General features: G+C 40.4%; 1 protein-coding gene across 1 annotated transcript in view; it reads right to left on the bottom strand.

Annotated features, from left to right (window-relative positions):
- The window catches only part of LOC121431712, a 171096-nt gene that overhangs the window by 26375 nt on the left and 132125 nt on the right, over nt 1-12596 (bottom strand). Inside the window, exons 94-102 of the mRNA XM_041629374.1 lie at nt 11854-12223; nt 11086-11272; nt 9884-10782; nt 9204-9377; nt 8316-8828; nt 7551-7712; nt 6601-6990; nt 5599-5895; nt 4882-5161 (exon numbers count right to left, since the gene is read on the bottom strand). Of these exons, the coding sequence (XP_041485308.1) occupies nt 4882-5161; nt 5599-5895; nt 6601-6990; nt 7551-7712; nt 8316-8828; nt 9204-9377; nt 9884-10782; nt 11086-11272; nt 11854-12223 (3272 nt within the window). The remainder of the gene's footprint in view (nt 1-4881; nt 5162-5598; nt 5896-6600; nt 6991-7550; nt 7713-8315; nt 8829-9203; nt 9378-9883; nt 10783-11085; nt 11273-11853; nt 12224-12596) is intronic.

Below are 12596 nucleotides of genomic sequence, written 5' to 3' on the forward strand. Positions count from 1 at the left end.
AAGTGCGTTATCCATTCAGCCATGATATCCCCCTAATGGTTGGAAGAACAACATCACAGGATTTAGGGGTTTCTTTTTCTTAGCTAGGAAATCAGGTCTAGGGATCAAGCGGACTCTGTCCTTCTCCCAACGAATATGACCCGGTCTCACCGTGGTGCATGAAGCAAACTACGTCTTAGACTTGAAGCTATAGTCAACAAGAAGGCTGTCTTAATGGAAAGATCAAGAAGGGAGCAATTATGTATGGGTTTAAAGGGGAATTTGGCTAGGGCACCGAAGGACTCTTGGCAGGTTCCAATTGGGGAAGAGTCTTCGGCTGGGAGGAATCTGTTAAGAAGGATCTTGTTAGTCTGGTAAGGACAGCTGAATTGAGGTAGTTTCCCTATTATAGAAGCCTGAATGAATGGCTGCTATGGTTGACCAGTAACCCCTTATAAAAGAGACTGATAAACCTTCATCAAATAATAAAGGAAATAAATCTGCTATCTGACTTAAAGAGGCAGAAATTGGATCAATTTGTAAACTGCCACACCATCTGAAGTATCTCTGGAGTCTAGAATCATGAGTGTTCTAATTATGATGTATATTCATGCATTCATTGTTATCTTAAAATTTCAGTGAGCTTCTCGTTTACAAATGACATTATGCAAATTTCCTGTAGAAAAAATTTTATGACGCTGATGGATTTCAATATAGTTACGATTAATTGGACGATTGATTGGATCAATCGTAACTCTTTGTAAGACAGGGCCCTGGTTTGAGAACAAACCTGTCATATCATAAGATATAACCTTTCTGGTGGAATCCCTAACAAATCTAGAATTGTCTTTTCTATCCTTTTCAAACAGTTATTTTGGATGGAAACCTCTTTAAACAGCACTTGCTCAACCCTTTGATAGTTGTTGGATTGCTGCAAGGTCCATAGCGACTTTTTGATATCAGACAAGGGCTTCATGATCAAACCAATGACATTTGCATAGTAATGAATATCGTACAGATGATGTGGGGCTTTGTGGCCCTGTGGATTAGTCTTCCAACTTTGTAACAGAGGGTCGTGGGCTCGTATCCCAGTCACGGCATAATTACCTTCAGCAAATTTTTTTTTTTTTAATCCACATTGCGCAGCACTCAATCCAAGAGAGATGAATGGGTACCTGGCAGGACTTTATTCCTCGAAAACCCAGGGTAATAATATCCAGGTCTTTGGAAATAATGTGATATGTGCTAAACAAGAACTGATTTAATATCATTAACCAATTCCTAATGAAAGTTGCAGGCAAAATATATGAGATACCATATTGGCCTTCAATTTGATGTAGGCAAAAAATTGACCACCCCTTGTACACTTTCAGAACCAGTTAGTTGGATCAGTTGGTAGAATGTACTTCTCACAAACAGGTGTGGGGGGGGGGGTATTTGCTACCACCCTGTTCGGCGTTCAACATTTAGAGTATAGAGCCTCATCGGTCTGGAGCTGCACAGTGGCTGCCGGGCTCACAATAAATTGGGTAAAAAGAATTTTGGAATATTTCTAAACTCAGATTTCTATTACGAACATTAAAATATTATCTTAATCACAATCCCTGATTGAGAACTCTGGGATTGTATGGGAATCTTTATCATTGGAACACACAGTAGATTTATGTCATAAATATTTCCAAGGAGAAGCTGATATCATTATGGCAAGTGTGGTAGAAACTGATGGACAATAGCAGCAATTCTTAAGGGTTCACCACCCTCAGGCCTTGGTTTGAGATCTCAAGACTGTCTGAGCATCCAAGGACCACTCCATAAACCACATCTACAACTTACTTCTGTCATTGCTTTATAAGCCAAAAATAGTGTAGATATATACCTCAGATGCCACAAAATTATCAAGAATATTACTAGGTCTACATTCTATACAAGTGAACGCAACTTTGTAAGTAACCCAAGTTTGGCAAGTTTTACCATTATGCCTGTATGATTTGCCTGGTATGATTTTGACAACCTCATCCATCACCACTATTTCCTCCTTTCTATGTTCTCCTGATATGAAAGGATTTTTTTTTTTTTTTTTTTTTTTTTTTTTTTTTTTTTTTTTTGGGCACATGAACACCTCAATATTACATATTGCTGTGGGCTTGGAACAGATTTCAAATAATGAAAAGTAAAGGCAAAGAAATAGTCTTCTCCCTACTGCTTGTGGGGAAGGGTTAGTGTTAGATTGTCATAAGTCCCGGTTATGAGTGGGGGCCCTGAAATTGGTGCATTGAAAGAACGCCTGGCGGCCCCGTCCCCCACCATGAGGATTCCTATGACTTTCCCAGCGGCCCCTTTCATTCCTGGCGTCACTACCAGAGCGAGGGAAGAGGGGGATGACCCTTTAAGTTCATTATAGGTCTAGGGTATGGAGCTAGAGCTAGCGTATGGAGGTCTCTGGTCTGGCCCTGGACTAGGTCTACTCGAGGAGAGCTTATAAAATGTCTTGTCAGCTGTGGTGCTGGCTGAAAAAGATTTGTGCAATACTTCTTGAAAGTGTCCATGAAACAAGTCCTTACCTTTGCAAGGAAACTTATTGAGAATGAGAAGTCCAGCTCAGTAGCTGCCCCTTTCTCAATCATCTTGAGAGCATCTAGTCTTTAGCCCTCCTTGCCCTTGTGCATAGCAGTGTTGATTGCTGCTTGCTCATACTGGAGATCAGCGATTTTGTGACTCTAGCAATAAGTTCTTGTCATTGGTAGAGACTCAGTCCAAGCCGCTCAGCCTCACTACGAGCGGATATCAGATACCCCTAGTACATCGCGAAAACCATACCGCTCCGGGCGGCCACGGCCACGTCCAGCGCTGCAAACTGTAAGCTGATAGTCGGCTGAGTGGTAACCAGTGCCGCGGCGAGGGTTACGGCCCGATCTAGTCTACCTCGCTCCCGCATCCCCGACACGGAAAGCAACGTCCGGGGCCGAAGGGATGCACAAAAAATCCTCAAAGTCTTGAGCAGCAAAACGATAAAAGTTCGAGACTTCTTTACTGATGGGTATAAGCCGAGAGTGTTGCTTATCTGGGAGCGGACGTCCCGAAAGCAGGATCTATATACGGAGCGTCCATCTTGATCGCAGACGGACGAGTTCAGGCGGAAGATTGACTTCTCCCTCGCTCATTATTCGCTACGCTACTGGTATACTGTTTTCGGCCCGAAGATGAGGGCAGTATTTAAAATGCATGTTCCCACTAGTCGGAGTATCGCGTTTGAGTAAGCCAGAACTCTCTCGTACCCCTAATGGTGAATCTCTTCGATCGAATCCCATTTGCTGGGCAGCTTTCAGGGAATGCAAGGAGCTGCTATAAGAATTTGATGGGGGAAATCGCCCCCAATCTCTTCTAATGAATTGGGTCGGTGGTAATCGAATTCCGAATCAGATTCTCCCACGATGGAAAACTCCTATTATCTACGGCTAGTACGAGGCGAGTTATCATTAGCCCCAACTCCGTGATTTGTATGAGGCGATCTAGGCCTCTCTCTCTACGTCTAGAGCATTGAATTATGGTCTAGAATGAGTCGAGTTTTCATTAGCCCATTGTCTCGGGCGGCTCGGGATGGGTCGATTGCAGCACCCGATGGGGGAGGACTGCCTGCAAGGCTTCCAAGATCCAACTACTACAATTGTTAATACTTCCTCTTTATTATTATTATTAATTTAAACCGCATGTACGTAGAATAGATCTTAATTCCACAGCACTGTATGAACTCCTGCACAATTCTACAAGTACGATGATACACCAACCTGGTGGACTGTACTATAGATAACTGATGATGACCGTCTCGGCGGGGTCTGGCAATGAATGGACTGACCGGTCACAATCCCGGGCCAGTCGAAGCTTCTTATAAGAAATATAGGGGTTGTAGTGGGTCGTTAACTCGAGCCTGATTGTCATTAGAACACGAGTGGTCATCGCGAGGCTTCTTCTTGCCCGCCCTAGTCTTTGATGAGGAGCTACCCCGATCGGAAGGAGTGTAAACAGGCTCTTCCGATTTATCCGTACCCTTGTCTACCTCCCGCCTAAGGGGCTGGGTGTCTGATTGTGTAGTGTCATCAGCCGGCGTTGTCTTGGCCGGGTTATAAATGTTAGACTTCCTATTCTTCGGCTTTATCTTGGCCGCCTTATCATCGTGCTGTTATTATTTCTCGGCTTTGTCTTGACCGAGATAAAGGCCCTCGGCTTTATCTTGACCGAGTTGATCTCCCCTTTTAATTGAGATCTTTTGGGTTGGGGGAGGCTTTGGAATTAATAATGTTTAATTCAGTTATTTCTTCAGACATCGTGATTCATAAAAAAAATTGCGCGGTGGCTAAACGTTTCGAGTGTACTCAACGACGTCGCGGTAACGAAAGAGGAAGCTTATATGTGGCGAGGGGGTTTTATGGGTCTCGTCCCGTGACGGGTTTCCCAGGCTATCTGTTTGCAGTTAGCCTCTTTCGGGGAGTTTTTTACCGGTGGCTATTCGAGTCAGGGTAACGAATAGCAATTTGATGAGATGGTATAGGTAAGTATAGCGCAGTGTAGTAAATCATAGTTTACACAGCATCAAGAAAGATTTGTGCAAAACAGTGACCTTAAGCAGGCAATATACAATAGCCTCCAGTATTATTCGCACAACTAAGCAGATGTCTGTGGATGACACACCAGAAATTGTTATGAAAAAATGTAAGCAACTTTCAAAATTTGCAGATATATTAGAGATAACGAAAATTGTGCTTGGTACAATTAATACAAAACCCTATTCAAAGGCAAAGTAAAAAAAAACAAATGACTACTTGGATGAGCAAAATGGACGATCAATTAATACAAGCAGCACTGAAAAACTGTGCTTCAAAATGAACCAGAGTGTCGTAGACTTACGTAATTCGCACGGTGCTGTAGTGGAGACCTGGTTTGAACTTGGTGGGTTGACCACCATAATCATCAAAATCAAAGTGATTGGCGGGACCAATGGGAAGGTACACATTGTGGGTATTCAGGTTCCTGTAACCAAACCAAGCAATTCCATCTGACGTTTCGTTCTTGGGCGTAAGGCACTGCAAGAATGGTTGAAGGGCTCCCTTTCCTCCTGACCCATCCATAGGGTCAGAGTAGGTACCTTGGCCTTCTATACAACTGATGCTACAATCTCCAACAAAGTCTAAGGTAAAAAGATATATAGTCGTCAGTCAGCTAACTTCCATGCATCATTAATCAGGCAGTATTAGGTGTTGGACTAACAAATTCAATCTTAAAAATTATAAAACAGTCTGGCTATCAGAGCTATGAATAATCTTCAGATTCAGAAATTCTTGAAAAATACTAAGATAAAGCTAAAGCATTTATTGATTCTGAGATAAAACACCATTTGGGAGTTTAAAAGCAAAACAGAATGGAATTTTTTCTTGTTTACACATTACCATTAATAATAATTTTAAAGATATTCATGTTTGTTTTCTGTGGAAGACCAACTAAAACACTTCTTTCAAACAATTAGTGTATCCTATTCCACCAAAGTTTTGAAACAGAAGGACTTTGCAAAAACTAAATAAAAGAAAGAAAAAACCAAAACAATGTGAAACAGGGCTTCCTCCTTACTTCTTTCACACTGTTGGCAGTCTGGCAAAGCAAATCCATTCTTGCACTGGAGACAGCTCTGTCCACTCCAGTGGCCATGTTCATCATCGTCATAGCACTGACATTCGTCTCCTCCAGGCTCGGAAGCATAGCCATGAAGACAGTAGATACTGCAGCTGGTGTTGTAACCGATGTATCCTTCAATGCAACTATCGCAGGTGTCTCCGGTAAACCGAGGGCGGCAGGTCTGACAAGCATCGCCATCAAAGCCATGTTGACATATACAAAGGGGCGTATCATCTATCAATGTACAAGTTCCTAAATAGTACAAATAATATGAATATAGTAAATGTAGTTTTAATGACTGTTATGGTAACATTGCAACGTTATCAAATTTGTCTTGTCAGCACTATTCAGGATGTGTAAATGGATGGATTGTCCACACATTATGAGACTTAATTAATGGACCGTATTCTGAAGTCGGGTTTAACTTAAACTCAGGTTTAAAGTTGTGATTTAAGTATGGACAGCCAATGGTTACATAATCACTAACAGCAGAGATTGCATACTTCAGCTCATTTTGCTCTCAACTCATTCATAATTGTGTAGGAAGTATAAATAGATGATTGTCTTCAACATCAATGAATCAGGAAAGAGCAAAGTAAACATATGAAACATACAACTTTGATAAAAATCTTGATACTTTTGGCTTTCCATACTTAAACCACAACTTTAAACCTGAGTTTACGTTAAACCTGCTATCAGAATATGGGCTAAAATCTCAAAAGCATGCTCTGAAAGAGAGACATGGTGTTCTATATATATTGTAAAATTCAAATTCTTCTTCTTCTTTTTTCCCTTGTTACTAACTCTCTGAGTACTTTCTAAAGCACATTAAGCATCTTATCAAAGACAAAATGTTGATATCCAAATCTAGCATAACATTGTCATTATTATCATCATTATCATTATAATTTATCATAAATAATGCATGTAATTACAGCATAAGAAGTTGTTTCTCACCGAAGCCTGAGCACTGAGGCTGTCCAGGACACACCAGTTCACTACAGTTTTCTGATGTGAATCCAGGATCACAGAGACAGAATGCTTCTCCATGTCTGAAGAGGCATGAACCTCGATCCGAGCAATCTGGTTCCCCTGGACAATCAAACTCCTCGCAAAGCTCCCCCTTGAAGAATGGGTCACAGGCACAGCCTTCACTCTCCGAACAGCTCCCTCTGTTGTTGCATTCCACATCACAGCTCAACCCACCAAAGCATTGGTGACAGATGCAACGGTTAGGGTCTAATGGGTCTTGAGTTCCATTGATGCATGGGACATCACAAGCTTCTCCTATCCATCCATTGAAGCAATCACATTGCGGTAATGGGTCATAAGATCCATTGCAGTAACCTAGAAAAATAATGGTAAAATCCTTCAACTGAATGCTGTCTGAACTGTTTGCAATTACTGCAACAGAAAAGTCCTAACGTATTGTATTAAAAATATCCTTCTCTTTCAAGGGCTATACATCATTTATGGATGCACCATTCCACATTTTATGTTTAATTTTACTCTACATCAGCAAAGAAAAGATACACTACTACTAAGGTCATTAATAAGTTATCATGATGAGTATATCATAATGATTCTTGTTATTTGATAATAATTTGTTCCATTATACATATGTTGCTGTGCTTATGTAAAATCATCCTTACATGTACCCCAAAAAAGGACAACATCAAACAAAATCATATGTGTGCAAATAAAAAATAAAATGTGTTCTTTGGTGGCAAGGGTGGGGGGTGACCATGCAAAAAAATCAGATGGCCATTTTAATGTTTTTTGTACATGTTTATCAAAAAAAGAAATCAACAGTTTTCCCCAAGGGTTTTCATCCCCTGCACATAAGCAAATAACAATAAAGAACAAAATAAGGCTTCTAGAACTCATAAAGGAATGATAAACATTACCCCTTCCTCCACAGTCAGGTTCTCCATCACAATCCGGAACGTTACAGCCTTGGTCCTTCCATCCTAACATACAGCTGCATTGTTGATGAAGAGCATCGCAGTAGCCATGTCCAGTGCAGTTGGTTCCATCACCTGGACAGCCACGGTAACTGCAATCAGTACCTGATAGGGGAAGAGCGAGAGAAAATTGTAACCTGAGGAGCATTTTACCAACATTTTATCTGATAACTCTTCTTGATTTTGAATGATAGAGAAGCACATTTCCAATGGAAACTGTTAGAGAAAACAGGAATTGTCTGATAAAACATCTGACAAGTTCTTTCATCAAAATTTTCCCAGGAGACACAAAAGTAATGGTAATGAGAGAATACTGGATGCCTTCTTTGATTGACCATACATATGAGAGCCAAGATGTGCTAAAAATTACAATGACAGAAGTTCTAATCTTCCTTTGTCTTCCTTATGCATATTGCCATCAAATATTATGCTTTCCTTGAAGACTGGTGAGTGAAAATAAACAGCTTGAAAAATGTGCAAATAACTGATCCTTGATGTTAGATAAATGTTCACATGATCAACATTTTTCCAGATCTATGACGAAAAATAACATAATCTATATCTCGAAAAGGATATCATGAGAATCAAATAAATGTGCTGAAGTAGCATTAATCTCAAACATCTTCATCTCAAAATATGAACAAAGAAATGCATTTTGGTAATTGTCCATAGATTACACATGTGAAAAAAAAAATAACAGGTCCTCACCCCACCATGCCTGATCACAATGACATGTGTCATCCATACATCTGCCATGACCAGCACATTCCTGATCACAGAATGGGCCGGAGGAACATGGATCGCATACACAGGTTTCATTGAAGACAGTACCATTCACACAGTCATACCCACAATCCACTCCAAAGTGGTTCTCATCGCACTGGCACACTGGAATGCCACTGGAGCCATCGCAGAAGCCGTATCCGTTGCAGTCGTTGATGCAGACAGGGATTTCACATCCTTGTCCTAACCAGCTGCTCTCACACATGCACGTTCTGTCTGGTTGACAAACGCCATGCCCCGTGCATGGGCGGCCATCGCCATGGCAACTTGCTATTTCACAGAACTCTCCCCAATAGCTAGGTTGGCATTCACACTGGCTGTTTCCGTCCTGGGTACAGAATCCTTGACCACTACAAAGGTCATGACAGCTAACTCCATGCCAGCAAGGGTCTGTACACTTACAGACTCCTCTGTCCATTGGAAACTGGATGCCATGGTCTGTGGACAAAATACATTCCAAAGTAAATGTAAATGACTTCTACTAATAACCATGAAAAAACACTGATGACATGCACATATCTCATTTGATTTTCTCAATGGATAAAATAAAAATGGAAGTTGACTGATGAAACTTTCAGATTAATCATCATCAATTTGTTATCGATTCTTATTAGAAAGCAGTTTATCACAAGCAATACAAGTACAAGAGGTTGATGTGATAACTTTTCCTTATTATTCTTTAAGAACCCTGAAAGCATAATTAATTCATAAAAGATCTCACAGCAATCTTAAGAAAATTGCATCTTTACTAAAGGAAAAAAAAACATTCATCTTGGTATATATAACATTAGGGATAACTCTTCGTGAACATACCTGGACCACATGGTACCTCACAAGCCTCGCCCATCCATCCTGTAGCACAGCTACGACATTCAGGGACATCGAGCTCAGAGAAGCAAACTCCTCTATCGTTACAGTCAGGATCTCCAGGACAGTCTGCTATCTCGCAACCAACACCAGTCCAACCCTGGTTGCACAAACACTCTCCTGCAGACAGATAAAAACAACTTGCATCAAAATAATTGGAATATTTCTCGTGCCATACACCAATAAAAATTATGAACTTCTGATTTTTATGTTTTTATGCTGCCTTATGTTTTCTTCCATGTTTTCTTGTTCTGGATCTCCACTCATTGCAGAGAAAGAATTCACCGGAATATTAACTTTTAATCTATTTGCATTATAGTCACACACTAATGCTATATTTACGTTATGTAATGTTTGTTATACAGACACTAAATAATGTTTGTGAAAAAAAATCATGAGCAGAACATTCAAAAGAAAAATGGCTCCACAAAATTTTCTCCAATCTTACTTCACTTCATCAACTGAATAAGCCATGATAGTTTATGAGCATTTCAACAATTCATATGAACTAGAAAGATTGATTAATTCAGGAAGTTCCCACGTATAGGAAGTTAGGTGCACATATCTTTCGGAGTTGCCTTTCTGTATCTCCTGATATTAGATTAAAAAATAAAATATAAACATACCTTCGAGACATGATCCTCTTCCAGAGCAATCAAGTTCAAATACTCCAGGACAGCCTGGGATTTCACAGAATGCTCCCTTCCCAGCAGCATAAGTGCAGTCACAGGTACCATTACTGGAGCACACACCAATACCAGAGCAACGGCTGTCACAGCTTATTCCATGAAAGCAAGGCTGGCAATCACAGATGCCTGAATTAGGTGGGTTTTGGGTTCCATTCACACAAGGAACCTCACATGCAGCTCCCATCCAACCAGCACTGCAGTTGATGCAACGAGGAAAGGGATCCTCGGGATGACAGACACCACGGCCATTGCAGTCATAAGGTTCTCCAGGACAGTCTGGGATGTGGCATCCTATTCCTGTCCAACCAGGGTTGCACGAACAGGAGCGATCAGCAAGATTGCATTGTCCATGGTTGCTACAGTCTGTTCCTTCTCCTGGGCAGCCCTGCCTGTCACAGACGTCTCCCCTCCATCCGTCAAATCCACAATCACAAATCCCATTATCACATACATCGCTTTGATTGTTGCACAAAGAACCGCAATCCAGGCCACTGTAACATGCTTCACATTCACAGACCCATGTCATGTTAAGCAAAGAGGGTTGTCCATGGAAGCATCTGAACTCACAAGCATGCCCCATGTAAGTATCCTCACAATGGCAAATAGGATTCTCCTCAGATGCAGGTAAAGGACAATCACCATGTCCAGAACAATCTGGAGTTCCTGGACAATCTGGAGTTTGGCATCCAATATCTTGCCAACCAGGATCACAGAGACACTCCCAGCTTCCAGTATTACATGATCCATGACCACTACAATCTGTCATATTTCCTGGACAGCCATTTATCTGACAGTGGTCACCTCGGAAACCACTCTTGAAGTCACATATGCAAGTTCTAAAATACAAACACAGAAAATGCAACAAGTAAATATTGATTACAAAGAACGATTAAAGCAAAAACCACTTGTATATCTCTAAATATCACAGAAATGTACCATGTCTTTCTTAGTTGAACATTCATATAACATAAGTTAGCAAATGAACATATTTACCTATGGATTAACTGATTCCCACTTTATCAATTCCGGGACCATTATATTTCTAACCTAAAGCAGGTTTAGGTTTTATGCCTACACAAAACACCAGACACTCCCCCCATATCCAGTATTTTCATCGGTTTGAAATATACAGTTCTTACCCATCATTACACTGGCCATTGCCACTGCATATCTCTGTGCAGCCAAGCCCTGTATAGCATGGGTCACAGACACATCGTGATCCATCAATATTCTTGCCATGGACACAGGAGGTGCTACAAGCTTCACCGGTCCATTCTTCATCGCAGGAACATCGCCTTGGCTGTCTATTCTCACACACACCGTTTCCTGTAAAGGGTCATTAATGCAACATTTTTAAACATGGCAAACATTGTATTTGGACGCTTTGAAAACACACTAAAGAGAAAGTAAATAGAAAATGAGTTATGGATTGGTAATAATGAGATATTTTGGAAATTTTTATTAGAGCAGGTGGGAGGAATTGACTTGAAATCTTGCACAACCTTTGAATAAAAAAGATAAAATTTTGCATGTTAAATGGTATGGCAATTTGAAAAGGAAACACTTGGCCTGGTTATACAAAATATGGAAGCTGCATATGGCATGTGACTAATTTTCTAGAGTTTTGATTGATTTAATCAATCTCAACCATGGAAATCCATCAATGTGATAATTCTTTATAGTTATAGTGCACTATGTACCTTTGAAAACAAAGAGTACTCTGATTTGAAAAGACAAAGACACATGCAAGGGTATTAACCACAATCAGAAAGCAGCTGCATGTACAATCATTCAAGATGTTGGTGTTGAGGGTTTCACAGTTGTTATTGAATGGGTTAGTCATTTGTGCGACAGCGAAGAACAGTTACAATCCAATATGGAGAGGTTATCAAGAGTTTGTAACATACCAGAGCAGCTGGGAACTCCTGGGCAATCCGGCTCATTGCAGTCCTCTCCACTCCAGCCCGGGTAACAGGTGCATTCTTGGCTGTCAATGTTACAGGATCCCTGACCATTGCAGGAACCATCATCTCCAGGGCATCCTCTAAACTCACACAGTGGTCCCAGAAAAGACTGAACTCCAAGAATAGACTGAATTTCATTGCTGGAGCAATCGCATTCGCCAGATCTACAAATTCCATTGCCAGAGCACTCAACGTTACACTCAAATCCAGTATAGCATCTGTCACATTTGCAAGTGTGCCCATCCTGCACCTCACCTTCCATGCAAAAGAAATCACAATCACTTCCAAAGAAGCCATTTTCACAAATGCAGATCTGGTAAGGGTAAGAGGTTATGCAAATGAAAAAGACAACCAGCTGATTAGATCTTAGAATGTAAATACACAGAATAAGGGCAAAATAATTTTTTTCACTCCCTTTTAAAAACTCAGAGATCTAAATAAGAAATTAAATTCTGTCTGTAAATTATAGTGATCAATGATCATCCGATATTTGTAATATATATTATAATGTAAAACTCTAATTTCTTTGCATAAACCTGTAATCAAATGAGGATCAAATTGTGTGATTCATAATACATGCGCACAAGATAGTTAATCTTTATTCTTTCCTGCGTTTAAAATTTGAATGATTCAGGTAAATGTAAAAGTATAATGCTAGTAAATTAATGTATGTAAAAGTATAATGC

This window comes from Lytechinus variegatus, chromosome 1, assembly GCF_018143015.1.
Source record: "Lytechinus variegatus isolate NC3 chromosome 1, Lvar_3.0, whole genome shotgun sequence".
In the NCBI taxonomy this organism is placed as follows: Eukaryota; Metazoa; Echinodermata; class Echinoidea; order Temnopleuroida; family Toxopneustidae; genus Lytechinus; species Lytechinus variegatus.